General features: G+C 44.5%; 2 protein-coding genes across 2 annotated transcripts; both read right to left on the minus strand.

Moving 5' to 3' along the window:
- Positions 1–5,834: 5,834 nt before the first annotated feature.
- Positions 5,835–7,345, minus strand: LOC1280062 (odorant receptor Or2-like). The gene is made up of 3 exons (XM_319861.3): positions 6,997–7,345; positions 6,838–6,936; positions 5,835–6,777 (listed from the first exon to the last, which is right to left on the minus strand). Exons 1-3 carry the CDS (start codon positions 7,228–7,230, stop codon positions 6,571–6,573), a joined length of 540 nt encoding a protein of 179 aa, XP_319861.3. The 5' UTR covers positions 7,231–7,345; the 3' UTR covers positions 5,835–6,570.
- A 3-nt stretch (positions 7,346–7,348) lies between these two features.
- On the minus strand, positions 7,349–9,463 carry LOC133393652 (uncharacterized). The gene has a single exon (XM_061659455.1). The coding sequence runs from the start codon at positions 8,189–8,191 to the stop codon at positions 7,394–7,396; it is 798 nt and encodes a 265-aa protein (XP_061515439.1). The 5' UTR covers positions 8,192–9,463; the 3' UTR covers positions 7,349–7,393.
- Between the last annotated feature and the right edge of the window lie 18,104 nt (positions 9,464–27,567).

Raw genomic sequence — 27,567 nt, forward strand, 5'->3', positions numbered from 1 at the left:
TTCGGTAAAAATATTCATCTCACATTCATCCAAGCACACACGTTCCCGTTTTTGCACCGTTTAGGCTCGGAGAAGTGTATTTACTTCCCACTCTGTAATGGAGCCTACCACCACCACCACCACCATCAGCAGCACCTCGGGGGAGCCAGAGGAAACAGAGCGTGTGTATGTGTTTTCCATTAAAAAGTTTGTTCCGGAAGTTCGGTTCCACCGCTTTCGGTTACTTTTCCGGTACATGGGCACCAACGGTCTGGCCATGGTGAATGCCTGCCTGGCTGTTAAGGTGCCTTTCCCTTCCACCTCGAAGATGACGATGATGGAAGGTAGTACTTTCTATTTTTTTTGCTTGCTTAAGCAAAAAAGGTGCCGGCCCACACGATAGAAGAAGAGCGGATAGACCTGGAAGGCTGAAAGTTGGCATGAGGGAATGTTAGATGTGAGATTTACTTCCGTTTTATTGTGTGCTCGGTGATGAACTATGTGTAATGCGTGTTCGTTTTTTTTTTGCTTTTTTCGTTCGACGCAAGGATTTTCCCGCGAGATGAGGTTTCCTGGAGTAGCGGGTAGCGGGTGAATTTATGTTCCCTCAGGGGACACACACACACACACAGCTGGGAAAGGAATAATGGAAGAAAGCGTAAGGGATGAAGGCAATCGGAGACGTTTTTCGCGAAGCACGCTACCGAGGCGCTTTCCGAGGTGGGCTGAAATTGGAAAACATAGACAGCCTAAGAGACGAGCGCCATTTTCGATGTGCATACGGTGTGACACGTTGCGTATTTACTTTCCCCATCCCAACGACTGTACTTACACGGTGTCATCCCTACGGAGGAGCGATGACGCTATGGAGCGTGATGTGCGTAGCGAAAACTTTCTTACAATGGTTTGCGTTTACGATGTGAAGTTCTTTAGTAGTCATTGTTGCGTTCGCTAGCACTGAAGTTATTCACTGTTTTACTTAATTGGTATGTTTTCGTTCCTATTTGGCCTATGATTGAAAGATTTCTATCAGCGTTTGAAATGAATCCACGCTCTTGAGGCTTTTGAACTACACAATTCACAACAAATGTTTAGTATCATAGCTTAACGTAGCTGTGCGTAAAAGCAATCAGCATTATTTCAATTGAAAGTCATATTATTTACGTTTAATCTATTCCGTTTGCCACCTGTTAAACAAATCCAACGCATTCGGATTCCATCTTAAAGCACCTTAGGAAAAGCGCAATTTTGTTTCACTTCCAACGAACGAATGCAACCCAACTGTTGGTAACATGAGCACCTTTTCACCGGAAATCAATTCACGAGAAAGTCATAGCATTCGCTTCTACAGTACGCAAGCAGCAACGCCGGGTGAAGTTGCATCGTCAAGGGAGCGAAAGTGTCTTACATCATAAACCATCTAGCGCCTCATATATCATTAAAGCGGTAAGGTAAGATCTGCCACTGCCACTGCTCGGAACGCAGCTTAAAGCCGTACCACGAATCCAACAGCACCATGGCTACATGGCACCGTAATAGGTGGGTAAGAGTTTCCTTTCTTCTTTCTCTGCTCTAGCTACGATTTGGACCGCTACCAACCGGAAAGGACGGCTAGCCAACGAGCAGCTGGTAGCACAGAATGGTGAATCGTGCGACCAGCTCCAAACTACGCAAGCACAGCCGGAAGTGGTGCGAGAAAATTATTGCCGAAAGACATTTATACTTGCGATTGTTGAGTTAATGTGTCGTAAAAATGCTATAAAAATATTAAACGCATGATAAATGGCACACAATCCTTTCCGGGCGTGGTTGGAGTGGCTTTTCAGCAACGCTCTCTAGCTTCGCCGCACACACAGAGAGGTGTATCACTTCATCGACTGACGGAAATGAACGGTGACGGGTTTTTGACGATTCAAGCTGCAGGAAAAAAAAGAGAAAAGAACCCTTTATACCTCCAATATAGCTCCCAGTGCCGCGATGTGTATGGTGAAAACTACTTCCCTCAAGCACCACACCTCAAAGTCGACGGTGAATTTTCACAAAGCAAACGACATTGAACTGAAACGAAGGCAAAAGGCAGCGGAAGCAGCAGCAGCAGCAGCAAGAGCAGCAACACCAGCAACATAATGTTTTCTCGAGTGTGATTTCAACCAAGGCAAAGGAACTGGTAGGTGGGATGATTTTAATGTGCATCATGCGGTGTTGGAAGCGATTCAGGTGGCAGCGAGCGAAACCCCGGGGCAGGTGGTTTATGTGATTTCAAATGTTGCATGTTTTTCACCGCCAGCTTGCGTTAGCTGCTGGTGAATGAGCCTGGCGGGAAGGAGATTGCTTAAGCAGCTGTGAACGTCTGATAGGCACTCAGGTGGGCTGAGATGGATGAGCGATATGAATGATGATAAACGAGCAATTAGTGGATGGATGAAGGAAGATTTAGCGCTTGCTTGCGTTTTGGGACGCTTTGTTTAAATATTTACCTATGGGAGTGAGGCGTTCGTTTTTGAGCAATTACATTTGTTGTCTCTTTCTTTAGATAATAATCAAGTTGCTCTTCAACTCTCATTCGTCTCTTCGCTTAAAATCCTATACATAGTGCAATATTCTTTTTGATGAGACTGTTGAACGTGTGCGGGTTATTTTGGTGAATTATTAAAATCCGTCACTCAAATACCCTCACCATTGTGGGATAACAATTTTCCCCGAAGCTGAATGAATTATATTCTCTAGGAATTTCCAATTAAGAACGAATTTTACGAAAATTGAACCTTTCCCATTTTTTGAAACGTTTCCCCCCCAGGGTAGCCGTTGGTCAACCACTAATGCGTACCGATCCTAAGAACGGGAGAAAAGCATTCGGAAGGAAACCATTTTATTCGGGGTGTGCGGTTGTAAGAGCACTGGCATGATAGCCCTCCCTCCTGCTAGATTTCCTATCAGACTTTCGTAAGCCGCTTTTCAAAGTACGATAAGATGCCAACGTTTGAGAAATTTGCTCACGTTTCTGTTTTGTTCGCGTTTGATGGAAGCGAGCCCAGATTGTCTACGATAAGAATAGGTGCTAAAAATGGCGCATTCTTTCGGTGGAAGGTGAAGAAGGAGAAATGAACCATAGAAAAAGGGAAAAAGAGGTGGCACCAAAGTGGCAGGGTGTGAAGCTTGTGAACGATGATGGAATGGTAGCCTAATTTGTAATATTTTCCACCAATTTATCAGCACTTTGACGGAGACCGATGACGCGGTGTGGCATGACGGATGACGCGAACGGTTCAGTGGGCTGAAGGTGAGGAGGACAGCATGCGCTTCCTCATCCCCTCCGAAAAATTCCTATACAATTGATGATGATGGTAGATGAAGGATCTGTGAAAATGATTTCCCTTGCAGCCGACAGAAGCTGCCAGTTCCTTGGGGAGGCTTGTATTTCTAGTGTGCTGTATTCTACGGGCAGACGTGATAGCTTATTCCATTCGTTCGGACTTTGATACGCGATCGATCGCAGAACACACTCACACAGTCACACATATCTGTTACGCCATTCCTGATGGATCGTCAATAGGAAAGGTTCGGGGAAGGACAGGCCCTACTGCACGAGCTGCTATTCATTTCGCTCCTTCCAAGAGAGCGAATCGTTCGACTTGATGAGGAATCTTTTCCCCAAATGTTTCACCCGAAAAACGCCCATCGTTTGTTTGGCTTGCCGCTCGGAACAACGACCACTGGGACGACGTTTTCGTATTCCATCCTGCGCACGTTCCACTGCTAATGGGTTGGATTCTAAGGGCTCGCATTTTTATGCGATCCAAGAGCCGGTGGACAAACACCGCACTGTGTCATTGCGATGGAGCACACGAAACGGAATAGCAGGACAGCACCACACCTTCGCCTTCTTCGCCACTATGGCTCTCGTACTTTCGAATAGCAAAAGGGATCCCCTAGCTTTGGTCTCATTTTGTCCTCACCGGGTGCTTCGGGGAGTGCGATCGATGTCAAAGTCAAGAAGTAGTGGACACAATTAGAGAAGGGTTTTGATCGATGTATGGTATGGATTCGATTTAGTATTTCGGTCACCTACGGTTTGGGTCGCCTGCGTGCACGGAATATGTAATATGCTTCCCGGGCTGACAATTGACGACTGCTTATGGGCGTCATGATACGGAGGACGAACGAAGCCGTACAGTCAAGTGCTGTTCGGGCAAAGGAAACTAATCATCTGTTAACTTCCAATTTGGGGACGCTTTACTTATGATAGGGTTATCACGAACTTTGGCTAGGAATTCTTCGAATCTTTCAAGAGCACGCAGCCCGTGCCCGACATCAATCAATCCGGGCGCTAGCGAATGAAGTGCTTCGGAAAGCAAATCACCCTTCCCCCGCACTTTGTGAGTGTGTGAAAGGATGGGCAAATTATTTGAACTGTATTTAATTTATGCCGCATTTCATTGCCCCGACTAATGGAGGGAGAAGAAGCGCCGATGGAGGTGGATGGATTTTTGGGGAAGCGTAAAGCAAACATTCCATTCACGCATCGTTACAAATCGCGAGCATGGCGGCGGTGGCGGCTCAAAATCAATAAAGCTCAAGCATCCGCATCCGGACCGATTAGGCGCGCGTCAAAGTAATTCCTGCACGGGCACGCTTCAAAGGGAATATTTCATCAATGCATAAATCAAAAACTTTCGCGCCGGGAATGAGCCAGGCAAGCGAAGCGACTCGGTTGGATTGCGGATGGTTTGTGTCGCTTGTCGCCATCGGTTGACTCGCCGACTTGGCCGTCATTCATGGTGTTCTGATTTGATGGTGTGCGCGCGCGAGACAGGGAGGAGATATTTATAATGTCAATTATTCATTGCCAGCTGCAGAGAAATTTCGGATTGTAATGATCTGTTGGCTGAGGGTTGTTGATGAATGGCGATGACTTTGGAGTGGATCTGAGTATGCTTAAAGGGAATGTTTGCAAATGGCAGATCACTTTAATTGTCTTGAATATTAGTGTCACTGTTTTTCATTACTCTCAGCATTCGGACAAGATATACCTTAAAGATAAAACATTAAGTTAAAGATTCATCTGTTAGTATAATGTACTGTTCACGCTCTATTCGAACATCAGCTTTAAACAATTATTTTTTTGTTTGGTCTGTGATGAAAATAACTGCCGTATATTGGAATTTCTTTATGATCTAGAAACATAGCCAAGAACAACAAAACAGTAAAAAACTGATTTACTGTTTGTTCCACCTCAGCGATCAATTGCAAGTGAATTTTATGACATTTTTTTGTATCATTAAGTTCGACACGAGTGGCCTATTTTGTACCACACACACACACACACACAAGCACACCCTCCATGGAAAAGCCTCACTTGCCCTTTCGGATGCTTCTTTGCTAGCGGGGAAATATCGCGAATTGCCCCGGCAACCTAATTTGCATCGTGCCCGAAAAAAGGGAATGAATTTTTACGGATCGTTAAATTTCGTATCCCCCAAACCTCTCCCGCTTGCGTTCACTTCAAATTTCACCCAAAACTTGGCGAGAACATAGTAACGCAGGGAAATTGAATCTCCTATCGAGTGTGTATGTGTATGTGTGTTTGCTCGCATTCGTTTGAGGGGAAAAAGGAGAAAAATCGCATCGTTCGTTTATTCGCTAATAAATACTGTCCCAATTTTCTCGTTTGTCGTCCTCCGCCGGCCCAACTTTACACCCCGTGGGGAATGATTTGAAACAATAAAACAAAGAAAAAAAAAAGAAACCGGAGAACATCAAACTAGAATGCTGCAGCACAAGCACGGGGAAGGTTTGGATAGCGGAAACAGTATAATTTAGCTTCGTTCGCTGTACAAACCACACAGGGCCGACAGTGTACCGCACGTGGGAGTGTGGCGAGGGGTCCTGGAGCTCGGGGAATCTACTCGGTGACAAAGTAATAACGCATAAACCTTCGGATGTGCTGCTGCAGAGGTACAGAGCGGGAGAGAGAATTTATGAGCGGGAAATATAATGGCTCCAGTTGATTGTTTTTCGTTTTTATGTTTACCCAAGATCATGGTTTGCGGAAATCGTATAAATGATTCCAAGGACATCGCCTTGGGTCGGGCGGGATATTTAGGAACGAAGGGAAGTGTTATTGGTGGTGTGGGATAGAATTAAATTAAACAGAATATTCTTGACATGAAGCAAAATCTAATTTCTACTAATCATTCCTTTCGCAATTCCGAAGCGTACACTGTATCATAAAACTAGACAAGCAAGCCAAAGTGGTTCATATATTTGAATTGTTGGGGCATTCCAATGAAAGCCTCTTTTCATTAACATTGAAAGGCGTGTGTGGGTTTCGGATGAACAGCAAGTGGGATCCTATACTAGTATGGGCTTAACCACAAAAAGGCTGCAAAGTGTGTCGAAATAAAGTTTCAAGTGGAATGCTCCTCGCCCACTGACCACAGAACACAAGTTCCCGCGCAAACTTGCGTAAAGAAAACTTCATTCTGTGGTTTGTGTGGAATGAGCGGTTCTTACTATTCATCGTTCAAGATCTTCATAAAATGGTGTTTCTATTCGAATCTTGCAGTGTATTATTGATGTTTGGCCCCGAGTTTAAAACACATTTTTCAGCACCAAATAAAACGAATAAGACTTTTGCACCATCTCACTGAACTGCAGTACATTGGCGTAGAAAATCTTGCCAGCACTCAGGATGATCGGTTTCTGCGAGCGTCGAATCATGAAGAGAAGCTGCTTTTGAATCGGGATCGACTGATCGTACCAAGCGAGCTGCTGGAGCGCCATCAGGATCTCTTCACCCTTGAGTTGAAGCAAAAAGATGACGTTAGCTTTGTCCGCATCTGGTTGTGTGTTTCTTACCTTATCTGTCAGCTGCGTTCCGAGTGTACAGTACGTGTAGGTCTCTACCGTCACTATAAGCAGTAGTATGAGAACATTCAGAATTCTGGAGTCAAACCCCTGAAAAGAAATCAATGATGTTTTAGTCAAATCATGATTCAAACACGATCCTGCACGTACCATCAGCAAAATGTAGAACATCATCAGACACCATATCAAGCTGCAAAACGTGAGCTGAAACAGAAGCGATAGATTGAGAGCTTCCTGCAGATATTGTGCGCACAACAAGGTGTCCCGATGCGACTTGATGACGACGCTTAGCTGTGCCTGCGAGATGTTATCTTTTAGTTCGCGAATCTGCATGGCCGTCGTTTGGAATAGTAAGCAAGTGGTCTTGATGACGGCCACATCCATTATGTCCTTGATACACAGTGAACCGGCGGATGTGATCGTTAGCAGACAGATAACGATCGTATAAAATGAAAAGTGCAACAGATTGAATCGAATGTTCAGGTAGTAGAGGCTTGAAACGAAAAAAAGGGGTTTCAATAAACAGTAGATACTGTAATGTTAAACCTCACACGCACTTCATCTCGCTGGAAATGATAAACTCTTCCGGTTCTGCCGTCTTGTTACGCTGGTTGCGCACGTACACAACGATCGATGCTATCGGTGGCATCGCACAGTACAGAACGTACGCAATTGTAAAATATTTGCAGCAAGTCACAGAAAGTTTGTTGATTTTGGCATTCGATTTGATCACAAATTGATCGATCGATTCCGAGTACTGTTTGTTTATGCAGGTTTGAAGCAAATCCACCAGCCGATACAGATAACTGCGTCGAAAATACAGGCCCAAAATTTGGGAGTAAAGGTACGAGACAAAAGCGAGCTCGGAGCCTAACCGAAGCAACATTATCGTATCGTCGATCTGTACCAAGACGCGTGGTATTATACTAAACACGAGATAAAACACACACTGGACCCAGTAGAGAAGCTTCAGCTTTTCGTCACGCCCCAGACCGAATAGCTTCAGCAGCCGGCAACCGATCGGGACGACCTCACGTGGATCGTCAATCTGGAATAGCTTCATGCTGTGTACTTTCGGCGAGTTGACTATTGACTTGTTTGCTGCAGCTGGAGTAGTGAATCGGTTATATATAAGAAGACTGCGGGAACGATACAGCCAATACGATCCATTTTCGTAATAATAGTTATTCAACAAACCAGGCTGGCTTATGTTGGCCAAATATTGACCAGTGATGAGCCTATCGTTTGAAGGGCCTACAAGTATAGAGCACATTTTTTCAAGGGAAAGGAACCAGCTGGTTCCACTGATGGATAGTACGAGTTGTAGGTTCAATAAATAAATCATTACAACAAATGATGACAATATTGCAGTATCTTTGCATTGCTGTAACTGATCGGGCTTACGGCGATATAGTGCCGTTTGTTTGGCATGTGCAGTTCAAGGATACTTCAATAATCATAGGCTTGTTGGTAATTTTGCTTGCAGTTGTTGTGAGGTTCACTTACCTCATTATCAACAACTCATTGTCTTTGAATAGCGGTGTGGGAACTTGCAATGTGTTCTGTATGCTCGGCAGAGTAATTGTATGTTGTTTCTCATTGGTTCTTTATTTTTACCCCATAGCAATGATTGAAAGTAGTGAGAAATAGTTTTTGATATTAACATCTTGCATAAAGAATCATTCTGTATACAAATAAGCCTTAACAAATGAAGGAATGTTTTGAATGAAAATTGGCGAACAGGGATGTATTAGGCTGTTATTGTTAATAGTCTTTCGGAATAACATTGTCCAAGTTAGTGTGTCAGTAGGCATCAACTGTGCCAAACAGCTAAAAGTAAAACCAGCGGGAGATGACGCTGACACACGTCTGTAAAAAGCGTCAAGCTAAATGAGTAAAGATTCAACGAGCATTTAATTGCAATGAATAATTTAACTGAAGGTTTTGTAGCCTGCCTGGGTGGGTAGAGTTGAGCCTCGGTGCTTTGGCGAATGCCTCGAATGACGAAGGAGTTGGCTAATATATGAGCCATTGGCAAGAAAGGCACGATACGCGTTATGAGCCGTTTTTTTTCTCACTCTCCAGAGAAACATTCTTTGTGAATGCTCCGCTTCGCTTTCGGATAGCGCCCGTGCCAGGCCCAGAGGAACCCTATCCAGCGGAAAGAAACGATTACTGGGAATCGTTCCCAAACTCTCTTCCCGCTCGCTTCAGGAATGCCAAAGCGGGGAGCGGTCTAGGGGATTCGGTCTACAATGATTGCATAAATTATCCATAATGTTCGCCTTCGCCGAAGGGCGTGAAACGAGATTTCATTAAATTTCGTTGATGGGCGGTTTTTGGGAAGCGAGGGAGGGAGGGACGGAGCGAGTTTTGCTTTGGGAGTGTTTGAGTAATGAGAGAAATTAAAATCCCGCCCAAGGGCTTAATGTTTCAACGAAGAATTTCACGTCCAAAGGCGTAGCAAAGCCATTCCCGAGCGAAGAGTTTTCGCATTTCTATTGAGTGATGCTTGCCGGCTTTCCTTCACTCAGTTGTGCAAGCCATTGGGGAGCTTGATGGTCTGTCATAAAGCTTTGTGTGGCAATGGTTTTCGGCAAGGATTGGTCCAAACACGCACACAGACACACACACATACCCACTGGGGGACGCTAGTTAAAGCGAGAGCTTAAGGAAAGGAGCTATAAAGATTCCACACCGGACGGGGTTGCTCACTGTTGGGGTGATCTGGTTTGTGGTCGTAAAAAATCACGACGACATCGTTCGATACTTGGCGCATACGGATTGCAGTTTCTTTGCACAAGCTGAGGGAGCGTTCGTTGGCAAGGATTTCTTTTCCGTAGAATGACTTAATGCAGTTTAACCGTTTTAAGCTTCGTTGGTTACGGTTTGCTAAAACGGGAACAGTGCACTTTGCATGCATCTGTTTATTGTCAACCTCCAGGAGTTGAAGAATCAGTCGGAACAGTGAAGTAGCTGAATGTGTCAAGGTTCTCCTTGCATTCGCTGTTGATACATCCGTAACAGTGCTGCTGACTGGGAGGTCATAAAACGGCAAATAGCAAATAAAAATTAATGTTTTCCTAAAAGTGCCAAGGGTACTTAAGGTATCTTAGCGATATGAGTTCACGGTGACTTAAAGGCTTTAAGGACGCAGGAGAAAAGCTCGAATTTTGCAATGCAATGGAACGGACTCAAACAAAAACGATTGAAATGCAAAAAAGATGGACCGAAAATGGTGCACTTGGTTTGCTATTTGGAAATGAGCCCGCGAGGACAAACTAAGCACGAAACTTAGCAGTGTCATCCTTTTGCGTTTCAATTTACCGCCACATTACGCCTGAGGAAACCTCAAACGTTAATTTCTAGCCGTCCGACTGGCTGCTTGCTTGCTCAACCGTAATCCACACAGCTCTGGCTCAATGCGAATCAAGTTCTGGCTTTTTCCAGCTCGAAAATGAACCACATTTTGCGTTCTGCGGTCGCTGTGCCAAAAATGCCACCGAAACAGCACAATAGCTTCAAAGATCAGCTCAATACGCACACTAAAACTGGTGGTGAAATGCATTAATTTTCGCTACCCAAATGTTCACTCTCAAGCCGGCACGGCACAAGTAGCGGCAAGTAAGTAGAGAGTAAAAAAGGTGTAGCCACGGTTGCCGTTTCTAGCTCCATCACGGACGGATCGGTGGTCACCACCAGTTGCTGCTGTGCTTCGGTTGGAGTCGAATTTTGTGGAAAGTGTTAGCCGTTGCCTCTAATGTGCCAACCGTGTTGCCCGGCTTGATGTATGTGTGAGTTTGTGTGTTTGTCTTTTTTGGCAGACGAGAATAATCAACCGAAATTGGCAACAGTTTTTCGAGTTGCTCGAATCTGTCTATGTTGCATCGTGGACGGTGGGGGCAAATGGATTCAACACGTTACCACAAACCATCAGACCGTTAATGTACCGGTACGAGGCAATGGTCAAGCCGCATGGTACTGTCTCTGTATGGACCGGTGTACGGAACGGAGCGGAGAAACCCTGGCTGGCTGCTGTCGATGCTGCTGTCTTCCTAGTGCTACCAGATGCTGGCGATTGTACTGGCTGTTGTTGTCGTACGGGTTTCAACTTCAGTGTCCAGGACCAAACCTCCGAAACCGATTTCAGTTTTGCGGTTTGTTTCGCATAATAACAATCACTCTGCATGCCGTGCGCTGTGTCGACGACGAATGTCATTCGGATGCATTCCGTCCGGATGTAGTGTAGCCCAGCCACGGGCAGGGACGTACTCAGGCTACAAATTACTTTGAATTCTAATTTCGTCAAGCTCTCCGTACTCACTGGTGTGCAGGGTGGTAATTTATATGTACATATAAAGTAACGGATTAATGCGAGACGCTTGACGACGGACGGGATGGGAAGTTTTCCTTTAACAAGTGGTTGCGACCATGTTTCGATGGGAAAACAATCGACAAATGGGACAGCTCAACAATCAGCTGAATTCGACAAAGTGGTTGTCGTGCAACAATGTAAGAGGAATATGAATGAATGGAATAAGAACTCAATACATTTCGAAGAGTTGGCAAATTGTAGAATATTTTATCTTTTATTGTTGCTTTGTGCTATTGTTTAAAATTCGAAATCCGTGAGTGACTTACAATGAAGACAACTTGTTGTATACTTAAGCAACTCATTTAACTCTTGAATGAAGGTTGAAAAACTTGAAGATCATAATTGTTGAATTTAATAATGTTTAAATGTCAGTATGTGAGTTTCTAGATAAATTTTGATTAAATAAAATGTGTTTTAAATTTAACGAGTGATTTCAATACAATTGATACAATAACAATTTATCATTCGAATTAAATAAATCAAATAATCACACTACAGTTTCATAACGCTCAGCTAGCGAAGAGAATGTCAGTTTACTGTAACATTTAAAAACTGCAAAACAATTCCATTCCAGCAATTGTACCAGTTGTCGGTAATCGTACAAAGCTCTATCCAAATACGCACCGCACGTATCTAGCATTCCAGCTAAAACCCGTTTCGTTTTGGACGTATTTTTGACTACCATGCCGGGTAATGACGCGATGCTGCTCATCAACAGGAACCGGGCTACCAGTGTTACCCTCCCCTACCTGTCTGTTGCGGTTCGGCCACGTCCGAAAGCGGTCCGTATGCAAACGAACCGTTGCGCTGTCTCGTTGTCCGAAAACCTTGATGCCATCTTGCCGACCCATTTTCACGCCAACATGAGTGAAATGTTCCATCGTGGTGTATGACACGTTGACGGGTTGTGTGCTGCATCCGATAGAATGGTACACAGTGCCACTGCCTTTGGTCGGTACGATGTGGATGGATGCTGATCTGGACAGTCGGGTTTTACGGGGAGTCGGGTTCGTTTGTTTGAGCAGGGATCTGACCGGTGGTATCAGTAAAAGAATCAGCGAAAATCAAGGGGTTTGCGGTTACATAGTGTGTTGACTGTTTGGGGGAATACAATGCGTTGTTTATGCTACATTTAATAATGCTGCTTTCAAAACATTACGGGTTTTTGAGGGTGGAAGTATTACTTACGATGAGTATGAAATTCGGACAGCTTCAACTTTCTGCTCGGTTTGGTCAGTTTCAGTAAGGACGATGCTTTTGTGGGAAGGCATGAACGACGCCGCAAATACTCAAATACATGTATTTGAAGAGACTTTTGGTGGTCGATGCTTTACATGAAGAATAAAAAGTGTTATTTAACAATTTGTATCTCTTTTTTTAAAATACAGTCCTAAAAAAGCAAACATACAACCATAACATCAACCTGATAAAATCAACAGGCTTACTCTTCTGGGAAAGAATGTAGCACGGATGTATTTTCGTAATCCAAACAAACGCACCTTTTCTTGAGCGTCGGTTCAACCAAACCCTCGATCCACAAACTCCACGGCACGTGAAGTAAAGTGACGAAAAATATTGTTTTTTAATTTCCCCCTTACGGATGTGAGATAAGGCTGGGTTGTGAGCTGCAAAGGCCGGATATTGGTTTCAACCCTGAGCATCATCACCGGCTTGTAAAAATATTTCCCTTCATCGAGTAGGCCTGTTGCCGCCGGGAAGCTTCAGGGTTTATGCTTCTAGAAAGCTCTCTACCAAGCGGTTCACAGAAGGTAAGTTTGTGCTTGTGTTAGTGTGGAGTGTGTTTTTTTGGGATAAATTTTGTGCGTATGTTTGTGGTAAGAAAAACGTTGTAGGATGTACTTTTTGTTAGCTTTGTGTCGATTTACAAGGAGCAGATCTGTTTTTTTTCGCATGTTTTTAGAAAAAGGGCATTGTTATGAATTTCAACTTTTCTTAGACACTGGGTTAGAGAGGTTTTGAGATTGTTTTGCAACATGATGAACACATATACGGGCCATATCTTTCCGGCAAGGTATACGTGTATTTCTAACGAGATGTATTGTAATCTCAAAATCCGTTTAACGATTCATTGGAACAATGTGCTACGGTAAAGCTACGGCACTATGATATTTATTTCATCGATCGAAAGTTGGCTCAAGTGAATTTCATATCACAGAAATATCATATAGAAAGCTTCAGCTATGATATTCTACTAAAATGAGAATCAGCCTGGAATGCAACAATCGTCAAACAACATAGCTGCAGAGCTATGTAACGTTATTTGACATTTGAGCTATGTAACAAACGTTTGACGAGCAGAGCGCTTACCGGGGGATGGAAAACTATTTTCATATGCAGCAAATATGGCACCCATTTCCCCGTGGCAGAGAATGTAGAACACGCGAACACCGTCGCACAGACTAACCCATCAAAAGCGATCGCTCGGTTATTTTGAGAATGGCGAAAATTTATCATTCAGTCCACTCATTCACAATTTATGGGCCGCGCGCGGTTCGTTTTCATTTCGGCGGATTTATGGGATGGTCGCACTACCAATTTTCACACTCGCGTCTGCCAGCCAGCTTAACAATTCTGTCCACGTTTTGTGTTGCAAATACCTCCTATCCTATTGCCAACTATCGGCGCGATTCGTACGACGGGTGTGCGGGTGTGAACGCGGCCAAAAGGGCAGAATCACGGTACACGGTGGATCACAGGTTATTGTCACGAAAATGCAATACCACGTACTTGACTCCTGCTTGGCAAGTGGTGAAGCCGATACAGGAAGTGGAGCCCGGGAGAGGGCAGCCAGCCAGTCACACTGGTCACGCACTTGTACGCACTGTTGATATTTGAACCGTGCAGGTAGTTAGATAAACGGAAGGCAAACGGTGGTTTTTAAGGGGCGCCTGGGTGGCCCCCTATGCGCTTTGCCCGAAAACATAAGGTTATCAATCATTAGACAGTCAATGGTGTGTGTGCCGAGGTCGAGTGGAATTGTTTAGAAATGGGTTAATACGACAGGGAAAGGATGCATCAGGAGGTGGAGTTGATGGTGTTCCGCAATTTGATACCGGAACTGGTGTCAATGAAAGGGGCAATAGGGAAGCAGCAGCAGCGTCAGAGCATAATGGATGTTCGATTGCAATATTTGCAAAATGGACCACCACCAGCCACAGGTCATTAGCTAGGCGGAGGAAAAGTGAAAAGTACAACGGGGATGAAAGGGTTGTGCCGGTCCGGATGGTTGATGTTTTGAAATGGTTTTGCAAAATGTATGAGGCGCTGCATTTTGAATAGCTCATCGATGCAGCAGCAGCACACACGCTTTCGCCTGCAATAGGCCTTACCATTGTGCTTTCCAAGAGTGAGCACCAAGAGGAAGTCAGGCCGGGTTACACAACCAGCACCGGAAGCTGAACGAGTTGCTGAAATATAAGAGCTCACGACGTAGTTGCTAGCGCTTTGCAAATTAGTTCGATTCTAACGCCTTATCGTATCGACCAGTTTTTGGGGGGTGGGGCGGAGACAGTTTGTTGCAAAATTATGGCTGAGAGAGAAAGAGACGGGAGCACTGCGGAAAGTGAAAGGCAAACCTTTTGTCATTTCCGGGACACGGCAAAAGATATACGACTGCAACGAAGGTAACAGCAACAATAACGAGGATGGTTTTGTTGTTGCGAGAAGCCTTGGATTAATGTGCAAATCGAGCGTAGACGAGTCAGAACCGGTGCAGGGATTGCATTTTGCGTTGCACGAATGTTCGCTGCTCGATGCAAGCAACCCATTGTTGCTTCAGTGGGCAGAGGGCTGCCGTGGGCAGCCGTGTGTAATTATTTATCACATACGCTCAAGGTGCTGACAGTTTACGGCGTTTGGGGCTGGGATTGGTGTACCTGGTTAGCGGAAATGTTCGGTTTAATCGGCGTTTGTGTTGCATTGGAAGCCGGGATGAAAATGAGAAATGCAATAAAGGTATACCTTTGTTTCAGGAAATGGTGTTGTGCTTCGAAATGGATCTTTTGTACAAAAAAGTGCCTGTGTGCTAATTTCAAGAATAATGAACTGTTCATCCAGATATTATGATGATAGTATGATATACATTGTGCCGATGAAACTATATTTAAATGCATGTTACTAATAAAACACTTAACCCAGTACCTCACGGAAGCGTAGCCACGGCAGTGAGAACATTATGATCAGTTTGAAAAGTTTTTCGCTGTTCTAGAGGCCGCAGATAAGCACCAACTCTAGAAATGATTTTAATTCGGCTAAACTATCGTACACAGATCCTATTTAATGATTTTCAATACATAACACTGCATATGTCTTCTAAAATCACACGATGATGTATTTTTTATAATATCTAGCATTTCTTTTTTAATATTCGTTTGATGTTATTATACTTGAACAGAAACGGTCGTAGCTAGAAATTTAACTAGATTGGTTATTATCATTGCACACTACATGGAACAATCGACTTTATTCCTCCTGGTCTAGGTCCAATCAGAGTTCAATCAGGAAAATGTGGTTGTTTCTCCGCTTTGCTAACACACTTAACATCTTTTACACGAATGTAGCGCTAGTCCATTGACAGAACAAAGCCTAAACAAGTTAGGCTTCCAATGCTCAATCCCATCCGTCAACATATCCGTCACGCAGTCACCCACTCCCACTAGCCACAGCAGCGTATCGAAAGGCAAATCAAGAATGATTGCACACAAATTGAAGTCTGCAGCTGCAAGCCCGGGCCCGGGTATAGTATGATAAAAAGGAAAGCTCCCACACGATCACCAGGCCACAATCGAAGCTGATGTTGATAAAGATGATGATTGCTGGTGCGCTGCGTGAGCATTGAGCCAATGAATCAACCGGTCAGCACAACCAGCCAACACAGCCAACCGGAAACGATGTAACGGTTGTACGTGACCAAGTTGACGATCGGAACCTTTCAGCAACGTGCGTGCCGTATGTGCCGTGGCCTCTCTCTCACTCTCTCTTTCTCTCTCTCTCTCTCTCTCTCTCTCTCTCTCTCTTTCTTCATTTATGATGTTCTGCGTGGTCTTATCAGAACGGAAATTACAGATTTGGATCCGAACGTAGAAACAATACCCAAAATGAAGAAGTTTTCTGGTTCGCCCTATATGCGTGGACACTGCGTGGGTAAAACGTGTGCCGAATGCCGAATGCTCTTAGGGGAGCAAGTTTCTCATTCTGCACATACACCCAACAACATACAAAAAAAGGTCCGAAAGTAGGGACAACTGCTGATGAAAATTTGTCCGAAATTGATTTATCCTTCAATATCCATAAATTGTTCCGTCTTCTAATAAATCCAACCACACCGGTACCGGGGCTAAGCGTTCGGGGAAAAATTGCCCGCACAAGGGTGCAGGGCCGGTACGTGAGAAGAAAGCAGCCAGGCAAGCGAACGACGACGAATGCTGGGGTTGGAATTCGGAGGTCCTGTCGTCGTGAAGGGAAAGTGCAACGGAGGAGCAGCATCATCTTCAGAAGTCAATCCCCTGTGCCAATCTTTTTCCCGCTCCCTTTTTTGTGACGACGGCAAACATGTAAATTTAATGTCTGCCAGCATCAAATATACATACATTGCAAAACCTTCTCCGCCTGCGCCGTTCAGTTGCAGCCGCATTAAGATCCAGATTGTGTGCAGAGTTCCCTCATCCCGAGAACAAGACAACAGACAAAGTCTGAAGATGTTCCCAGTCTCGAGAAGCACACTCGACCCTTGACAGCACATACATACACAGACATGAGCCTCCGAGGAGCTTTTTTTCTCTCCCCTACCCGAATACAATTGGAACACGTACGCTCTGTGACGTTTGCACGTGTCCTTCCGGGAGGGTTTGGTGTAGGTGATGTGTGACAGCAGAAGCCAGCAAGGAAGCCTTTTTATCCCATTCCGTTTGCCGTGTGCCCAGGTTGACCAGGGAGGTTTTCTAGGAAGCAGGGTCAGCATCGTGGTTGGAAGTTGTCATCTCTCCCTCCGGGGAATAACTGGGAGTATTTTAAGAATGTTGCTCCTGCAACCTGCATACAGACAGTGGCCGTAGGATAGCGCAGGCCAGAGTGGCCGATCGAAAATGCGCCAACAACAAACGGAATTTAAAGCCTCAAAACATACACATACACACATGCACAAAGCAAAAAATGACTTCCAGCTCCAGGGATTGGGGCAAAACAATGGCATGTAAATCCGTCCGGCCAATGGGAGCAAGCTTGAGGAAGGTTCCCTTGCTGGATGGAAGGCATTACTCTCTCACAATCACATATATTCTGCTCCACGCCTCCCCGCCCTGGTTGGTTGTATGTAGCAGAAGCACAAATCCAAATACCGGATCTGAAATTATCATAGATATTGTTAGTTTCCTTTGCTGGTGCGCCACTCCACCGAGAGGCCTTGGACGGATGTCACTGCTGCCTTCTTGCCGCCTTTACCGTTTGTTGAAAGCTTAAAGATCCATCTATGCCTGGATTTGCAAGCAGATTACTGTTTCGTCTTGCGTTTGCCGGCAGGTCGGGGCTGGGGTTTGTGCAAAAGAATCCTTGGTGAGCTTGGTCGGTGCTTTCAGCGTGAGAAAGAAAGGTCACAAATCCGGCACCGGCTTTAGCTCAATGCCCATTGCCTTTTTCCGAAGAGGGGGAGGCTTTTATATGTCCATTACCTGGCGCACAGGTAGGCATGTACACAGGCGCTCCCTCCAAGCTGGTAGATTATATTTTTGCCATTTTTATATCGATACAGGGGTTGGGTACTATGGGATGGGGTTGTGTGTTTGAAATTCCAGTTTTCACACGTCCTCCCCATGACCATTATCTTTATTGACGTTACAAATGGTACGTACGTGTAACGATAATGCTTGTTTGCGTTCGAACAGTTGCCGGGCAAGAGGCGATGCGTTATGAAGATTCGGGTGCCGCAAAACATTTTGCTTTTACGAGTGGGAATTTATTGGCTTTGAAATTAATTCTTGAGCGTAATGGGAAAGATTTGTTCATGAATAAAACATACTTGTGGGAATTTTCCTCTTACTTATCTGAGTGCGAATGTGCAATTATTAAAATTAGATTTAGGTTATGCCGGTTATCATTGGTAAAAAGGATTTTTATAAAATTCCAATAATAAAGTTTTTCATGTTGAAATTGATTGGACGTTTGTTTGAGATTGTACATCATTAAATAATGTTTCTATGAGGTTGTAAGAACATGATATGTTTCATTCTGATTGCTATGTGGGCATGTGATGGCCTTAAAAAGGTTTATTAATCTTATTGATACACGTCACAGTGATGATAAACAAATGATACACGTCTTGGCGTTTCTTCAGCTGCTGTATCTTGCATAGAAGATTAATCATTGCTGTAGAGCTCATAGAAGAATGAAGATTGAAGAGTGAAAATTGTTGGAATGTATAAATCTGAAACTTATCAACAGACCAATGGTTTAATTGCTGACTTAAACATACGCGTAAAATAAATATATTTATGGGGTCCTTTCCGTTTTAAGTTGGTAGGTTGAAATTTCAGCCTGTCAGCTGTTTGCATTGTATAGCAGTTTTCAAGTAGCTATCTAAGTGGGTATAACATACAGGTGGGCTTACCCCAAGATGTATGAATTTAGAAGGTTGATTTATATCACTTCTGCTTCTGAATGAATATTTTAAGAGTGTTTTTTGCATTCGTCAAGCCTCCAGAAAGCTTGTTTGAACAAAAAATTTCACCCATCCTGTCAAAAAGTGATATTCAAATTTGGTTATAAAAAGACCACCTGGACTACATACACTTTGATTCTGGATTCCATCACCAGATCTTTTTAATGCACCTTGGGATAAATGTAAACACCACCTTGTTTTGCCATTTTTCGAGCAGGTACTCGAATCTAATTCTAGCTTTGAGGCTAGAATGATCTAGACTGAAAATTGCAGACTAATTTTGTGTGTGGTTTTGTATGGAGTGTTTACATGATTTCAGCCTCCAACTGTCAAACTCCGTACAAAAAGCTGACTAGAATCGTGAAGGGCCCCTATGTTGTATTTCTAGCAAATTATGACCTCAATCAACGATTTAAAAAGTTTGATCTTCTAACGAAAAAATGTATCTCAACGCCTCCAAAGAGAAGATTATCTTTTTTTTCTCCCTGACGCTCTTGCTTGTAGAAAGGAAAGCAATATTGCATACCACGAAAAGACATTTCCTTTAATCTTTCCTCAAAAGTACCGCTTGTAAGCTAAACTAACGAAGGCGCGAGAATAAGCTCACGTGGCATGCTGCTGTTTACCCAGAACACTCCCAACGCCCTAACACCGCGCGGGAATTTGGCATATTGTTTCTGCCTTCTAATTAGGCTGACGCTTTCCGGGCGCCGAGGCAGCCTCGCCTCTCCCTGTGTGTGTGTGTGTATGGCTCGAAATGCCACACCTAATTTGCATAATAAACGAGTAAGTCCACGGCGTAAAGGCACGCTTGCGGCTGCGGAAGCACACCTTCACGGTCGGCCGGGGGAACAAGTTTTGACGCCCCGTTTGTCGATGTCGAGGTGCCGTGGCGTGTCAAAGGAACTAATCTTCCTCCAAATCCTCCAAACCCACACACACACATATATGGCCAAATCTCCCCGTCCCGAACTTGTGGCCCTGTCCTGCCCTGTTCGCGTTGTTGCGCATTATTCAATTCCCCAATAAAGCTAATTTCATCGAAATTTAGCTTTCATACGGTGCGTGCTCATCCCCGTACCTTACGAACGCAGACGAAGATTAAAGCCGGGGCGTTGTTGGTGTTCACCCCATGCTTTTAACCTCCCTAATGATCGCGCGGCAATCGGGGGCTTCGTTAGCTCATCCCTACATTAATCACATTTTCCGCACAGTAATGTAAACACAATAAATATTAAATCGCTAATTGCAAAGTCACCGTAGGCGTAACCTGCCGGGGCCGCCGTCTTTTCCGACGCAACGGCTCGCAAAGCAGCGCCCGGTAAAAATGGCAAACGGAAGCGTTTCACCTTGAGCGTGGGTTTGATTGTAGGTGCCGCCCGTGTTTGGCTTGGTGGGGTGTAACGGGCAACGGGGCAGGGGGAAATATTTTTGCTCATCAAGGGCAACAGGGACCATGACGCGTACCATAAATCAGCCAACAGTGTGTGTTCGGATCATGTGCGGGAGAAGGGGAAAGGGCTTAGGCCGCTATCCCGTCAGCCGTCAACTCGACTGACGAGCTTTGTCAGGCGTCATTACCCCGCGTGGAATATATAACCCTGTGGTTGTAGGCTACTTTCCTTTCCTTTGTGTGTGTGTGTGTGTGTGTGTGTGTGTGTGGGGGGGGGGGAAAGTTTTTCCCACATCCAAGAAATTAGTTTGATCACGCAAAGCAATTGTTAGGGACATCCTTTACCATACCCACACTCGCTTAACAGCATGGGAGTGGGCTAAGAACGGACGCCCTCGGAAAGGGATAGCTGTGGGGGAGTGTTATTCCGTTCTTATCGCCAGGGGACAGGCACCATGGCCAATAGGTGCGTGCGTGGGCTATAATCTTACGGACCGTTCGCTTAGATGGTAGTAAAGGTAAACGAACACGTGTACTTCTTGATCTTGGGCGCGACATAAACACGCGCTAGTCCAGTTTCCTGGCGCCTTCGCGTTACGCCGTCTGCCATGGGGAAAGGCTGATGATGGTCAACTGGTCAACACGATTCGCAACTGTGGAGGTCAAGTCGTGGTGCAGTAAAGTTCACACGTTTGCTTGCTGATGGCTGGCTCACAAGCAAACACTTGTTGGATCGTTATTTACGATGAACTGGATAAAGGCGACACGCCGGGTGTAGGTGAACTGGTTGCAGGAAAGACAATGACAAGCAAGGATATTTGTTTCAATAGAGTAGTTATAGGTAGTGATGGGAAAAAATCGGAATTGTTTCTGACTAGCTCTGCTGTTTCCTGAAATTGATTCCGTATTTTAGTTTCTGGAATCAATTCCGCAGGCTCCGGAATCATGATCGGCTCTGGCATTGGAATTGGCTCCGGAATTGTTTCCAGAATTGGCTCCGGAATTGGCTCCGGAATTGGCTTCGGAATCGGTTCCGGAATCGAAATCGGCTCCGGAATCAAATTTGGCTTCGAAATCAGAATCGGCTTTATAACGGAATCGGTTTTGACACATCTATAAGAATAGGCGTTTGGGGTTCGTATTTCAATTTAAGAACTGATTCTCATTCCGGAGCAAATTCCATATCTGAATTCAATCATGATTCCGTGACCGGAGCAAATTGTGATTCCAAGGTCGATTCCGCTGCCGGAGCCGATTCTGATTCCGAAACTGATTCAGATGCCGGAATCGAATCCGAAGCCAACTCTGGAATCGGCTCTGGAGTCAACTCCGCAATCGGCTCTGGAGTCAACTCCACAATCGGCACCGGAATTGGCTATGGAATCGGCTCTTTGAATCGGCTCTTTGGAATCGGCTCTCAATTGAAATCGATTCCAGCATCGGAAACGGCTCCGGAATTTATTCCGAACACGGGTAGGTCCGATTCCGTGCCCCCACCACTAGAAATAGGTAACAACTTTTTGTCAGATACATTGACTTATTCATTAAAATTGTATATAAATTAAATTCTATTAAACACCTTAATTAGTCTTAAAATTGACTTCCTCACACGTTCTAGCATAGACACATCGTTAAGCACGACATTGCATTCGCTTGCACTTAAGCAGTACAATTAGCGCCGACAGCTGCAGTACTGTTTGTAACCTCTACTCCTTCTCTCATTCTCCTCCCGTGTTCATCTCCTTCTTTACTTTCAACCGCTAAAAACTCCTGAAATCAAACATTCCAACTATTTCAACTGCGCTTTTTTTATGCGCGTACATCGTGCCTACCTCCAGAGGCTAAAAACATGCAGCACCATCAACGAAAGCGAACATCAGCACAATTGCAATTGAGTTCTCATTAGGGGCCCCCTCCCAAATAGGATTGAAGCCGTATCGGCAACTTCCAACGGGGCCAGCGGTGGGGCAAAAGTTTGCAAAAAGAATTAAGCTCAAACATCAACTCGTAAAGTAGAAGCAAAAAAACGAAACCCACACACACACAAACAACACCATTGAACAACAAATTATACTTCTTCACTCTGCACTGGGAGAAACCTCCGGCCCCCTCCCTTTCTGCACTGGGTCGTAAATCAATCCCTTCGCAATAAGTTCTTTTCGCTGGCAGCAATTTCCAAACCAGTTCCGATTGTGGACGGTCGCTTGTCGATCGTCCAGCTGCTTCCTCTCCGAGCGCGCTTTTCCCGTTTTGCTGGAGAATAATCGTCTTGAGAATTTGCCGAAAGCGAATCGAACGCCAAGTGGCTGCCGGCGCGCAAAAGAAAGCAAGCGCAAACGTGGTGGTTTGGTCTCTGATTAGTTCTTAATTTCGACAGACTGCTGCTGTCAGTTTCCTTCGAGTCGCACATGCTGTATAAACAGCACTCCGCCGCTCGTGCCCGTGGCTGACTGGCTGGCTGGCTGGCTGGCTGTGTGCCATCCGTGTGCACACGTTGCACACGTACCGTACCGGGCGGTAATCACATTCTCCCTCTGGTGCGCAACTGAGGAAGTGCAACTCGCACAAGAGAACGAACCACGTGAGTGTGTTCAGTTTTTCTGCTCACGTACGCTTTCCATCCCACCCTCAACCAGTGCCGGTAGCATCTAATCGAGCAGACGGAACCCGGGCAATGGCGCAGATTCGGTTCTTTCTTTTTTTGCACCCCGTTTCGCCACTGTTTACCGCTGCAACCTGGCGAAGGTGTGCTTGAATTGAAGAGATTTCTCTAATTGCTGTCGAAAAATGTTTTTCTTTTTGCCACTCTGCACGTCTTCGCCGGTTGGTGGTAGATGGGATCGGGGTTTTCCCTCTTTGCTCATTCAGTTCGAATAATTTCCGGAGTCATGCTTTGGGGGAGGTGAAGAGGTCTAGCTTCTTGACTGGTAGAAGTAGAGCAGTGCTTTTACCGTTTGCATTTAACAGTGGAAAGTTTTAGTAGAATTAAAGTAGAAAATAATGTTCGATGAGCTATGAGTAACTGTTTACAACTTAATTTTTGAAACAAAAACTCTTATATACAGTATACTTGGTGAAAATAAAACATGTGGTTATTTTGCACAAATTAAATTACTCATCCATTGATTTCATTTCAAAGCATTTGTGCACTGTTGTTTTTCTCCTTTTGCCATCCGGTGTGTTGTGTGTGCAGGCGTACGACACCGCTTGACTGAAAATATTGACTCACGAAGGCAACGAACGAATGTCTGTTGCTGTTGTGGAGTGCAATCAAAGCATACAAGAAACGTACGGTGTGGATGTGGCTTCTACCCGCTCCTTCGCCACCGGAAATAGCTGCCAATGAGAAGATGAACGACGTGCGGCATGACAGGAAGCTGGTCGCACTGATCTCTTCCTTATTCTGCTATTTTGCTGCTGCTGCTGCTGCTGCTGCTGCTTATCAGGTTTGATTTGGCAAGTCAGGCAATCGAAATTATGGCGGGGAAACATTCGTTCGATACACCTCACTCTCATCCGGTGTGCTTTTGAGCTTTATCTGGAGGTTTTATTGTGATTTTTTTTTTGCTGTAAATTGTTTCTTTTTCCAATCGTGTGTAGCTTAGCACCAAATAGCGCTTCATCATAAACGGACAAAGGAGTACGATTTCAACATTCTTTTAACTGTTATTTTTTTCTCCACTTATGATTGAAGTACAAAATGATTCAGCACCATCAAGCACACTACCATTGATTGCTGGTGTTTTAGAGTTGATGTTGCTATTTTTTCCTCCTAAAAGACCTTCCCATGACTAAACATCAACCTGAGCTAGTAGCAGAAAATCCCCCAAAGGAAGAAAACATGGCTTTCCCATTAGGTGTGCTGATTGGGTTGGGGGAAATGATCGGGGTAACGGGTGTTTAACTTTCAATCGCAGGGGTTTAGTTAACGATGACCAGACGAAAGGTTTAGCAAGACCGTGTTTGGCAGACAAATCAGACCGTGCGGAGGTAGTTTGTTGTGACAGTTGAATAATAATATTACTTAAGTTTTCAATTTATTAGCTAGCCATTTTACGAGCCATTGCATTTGGAGCTGGGGCGGTATCGAAGAGGATTCGAGCTCGTTCGACTTGCGCTGCGCTTCAATGTACACGAAAACGGTACAGTGAGGGGTATAAGTGTAAGTTAAAAGCAAGCGTTTTGTGTTATGTCAGTAGTGAACTTAAGAATATCATTTCATTCCAATGATGTTTCCCGAAAGATTTTTTTTCGGCAAATTATCCAAATTTATGCTATTTTTAGTTCTTTTGCCATTACGCAAATAAGATTTAGTTGATGCCCATTTCAATGGCCTCGTTAGGCTGTGTGAACCTATTTGGACATAAGAGTAGTTACTATTCGACAAAAATGTCATTAGCCGTATTTTGACGGAGCGATATCTGCTTGAAAACTTCTTTTAAAACCACCGTTTCCTATGGCAACGGAATATCGAGTCTTTGCTTGTAATCTTTTGACAGATGCGAAGAAAATTGTGTATTCGGTATTTAAACTTATTTTCGGGGTTAAACAATTGTGAGAACCAACCAATAAATCGTGGGAAACCCTGAAATGTGTATTCTTTCCTAAAATCGCTATTTTCGAATCCACAGAAGAATCGTGGCAAGGGAACGCAAAAACGTTCCCGAATTTCATTTTTGACGTTGGAAGGGGAAATATACGCCGTCAAATAATTGTGCCGTGCAAAGTGTAACCTATTGAGTTTTGAAACGGACTATTGCGGATATTACGTATTGTAAAAAAAAAAAATCTAATAAAATTTTGAAATTGACGTGGCCTTTGCTTAGTAACATTATTGCACACTTAAATACATTCCCCACACCGTACGTCGGAAAATACCATTCTTTCCAACCTCTTTCCAGCAGCAGCAGCTCATTGTAAATGCTTAAATACTGCAAACAAGCACAGTGCACAGATTGGAAAATGGAGCGCACTGAGCAACGCCGGGAGCTAGTAGCCTTCCATTTGCGCTCCCCGTAAGGTATCCAATGATACAGCACTAAAGACCAACCGTGATGGTTCTAGCATCTATTCTCCAGAGCCATTCAATGGGTGGGTGGGAAATGTGGAAGGGTAGCGAAGGAAAAAGGGAAGTAAATTTCATTTGCCACCGATTTATGTTTCATCCACCGGTACTTGCTGCCGGCCGGCACTTTCCTGCACTTTACCTTTCACAACAACGCTGCAGCGATGCTGTGGAAGTGAAAAATATTGTTCAGCACGTTGTTTTGCGAAACCTCCCCCCCTTCTTGACAACTAAACAGCTTTACGTTGCTTCCCACCGTGTTGCCTTCGTGCCTTTAGAAGAACATCGAGTCCGCAAAGAGGCGCAAAACTGGCTTGTTTACCAGCCGCGAAGAACGTTGCCCTCTCGCAACGGTCGGGGCTGTGATGCATTGTGACGCACCGGCCGTACCGGCTTGGCGGGAGGTTGTCGCTGTTTTGAAGATTAATTCGGAAAATGTTCCACAAGCTGTGTGTGTGCGTTTGTGTGCAAGTAAGTGTGTTTGTGAGCACGCTTTGCAGAGCTTTACCATCCATTAAGTGATGAATTTCCCGTTGACGATGCTGTTTGTGCAAAATGCTTGCTTTTTTGCGGCGAAACCAAGAAAATGTAATGCTTTTCATTTAAGCACGAGTGAAAGAAGAGTCCAATGGAAATTGGAGTGAACAATTTCCAAGCATCTACTTTTACTAAGCGCAGAACGGATAGGGAAAAAGTATTACAGTAAATTTTAATACAAGCAGTTGCTGTTTGCTGTACAATTAAAGTTCTAGCAATAAAGGATTCAATGTAAATGGCCATTATGCAAGGCTTAAGTAATTGAGTGGAGAAAGTACCATTTCTTACAGAGCTTGGCTCACCTGTTGCCTAAACCATTTCATTTTTATGCTTCCGCCGTATTAAACTCGTATAACAAACCGGTCCCCTATCGATGTCCCTGCTTTCCATCTCATTGCTGCTTGTCCCGCTAGTAATGCGTTGTTTCCCACTCACGTTGGTGCAATTTTAAATTAAAATATATTGAAAACCGTTAGCTGGTAATGTTTACGGCTTCATAGCCGTACCTTCACCCTGCAGCAGGTAGCCGATCTTGGCCGTGCCATATCTTTCAACTCACTATAATCCACTTTAACCGTTCCCTTGTTCGCCAGATGGTCAAGAAAGGCATCTCAGGCATCGATATGGATGCGGTTTTACATCGTACCCTTTTCCCATTTCCCTCGCCCCAAGGATCGCAGTTCGCAGTAAAATCTTACCCAGGTTATGTTTTTTAATAAAAGCCAAGCCAACCACGGTAAAATGAAAAGACATTTACCACATCCGGTGGCATTATGAACCCCCTCCCCCGGGCGCGCTCACGTCCCGTGGTAGCGTTTTGCGGGGTTTTGCGTTAACTTTTGCGCGTCGACGGTGAAGCGTGTTGCCAGGTTGAAGGGGTTTTGTTTGTTCGTTTTTGCTTCGTGTGTTGTTGTTGTACACAGCTTTTCCCTTTCTTTGGTCGCGGTGAAAGGAAGCGAAGATGCATGAGGCGGGATTGTTTTCCCCGCGTTTTGTACGACGACTCATGACGATTAATGTCCTGACCGCAATTTACAACCCCGTGTGCGATTCTGCCGGGGAATCTCCTTCTTGATCCGTTGTCACAATCCAGCGCTGTTTGGTGGTGCTGGGTTTTGGGGTGTCGGTTTAGGGGAGGAGTGTGACTACGTGTACACAAACTCCTTCCGGCTGAGCCGCATTATGCTCGCGTACGCCAGTGCTGAGGATTATGAAAAATATTGTCAATAAATTTCTTCACTGCGAAGGTGGTGCTGGTGGAGGATTTTCTATTCGGTAAGGGTTGGCCGTTTCAGTTTGGTGGCGTTTGGCGTTCGGTGGAAAAATGTGCTTAGTTTAGGAAATTAATTTTCATTTCACCGTAAGATCGTGTTGGGTCTAAGGTCCGTTTACCACGAGCTCGAATTAGCTGAAATGGGTGGCACAGGTCCGCATGTAGGGTAACATGCCAAGAAATTAAGACAAAACCCTTTGTGTTTCTGAGAATTTTCAGAAAATTCTGAAGCTTTAGTTTACGTGGAATAAAAAATGTAAGAAAATCATTTCAACAAAAGTTTGTCTTGACACATCTTATAAAAAATTGGAAACATTTACATGCAGCTATACATGCAGATTTATTTTAATATTTCTATTATCAGGCTGGCCGAAGAGCATAATTATTGTAAGCATAATTTTGAATG

Source organism: Anopheles gambiae, chromosome 3 (genome assembly GCF_943734735.2).
Source record: "Anopheles gambiae chromosome 3, idAnoGambNW_F1_1, whole genome shotgun sequence".
Lineage (NCBI taxonomy): Eukaryota > Metazoa > Arthropoda > Insecta > Diptera > Culicidae > Anopheles > Anopheles gambiae.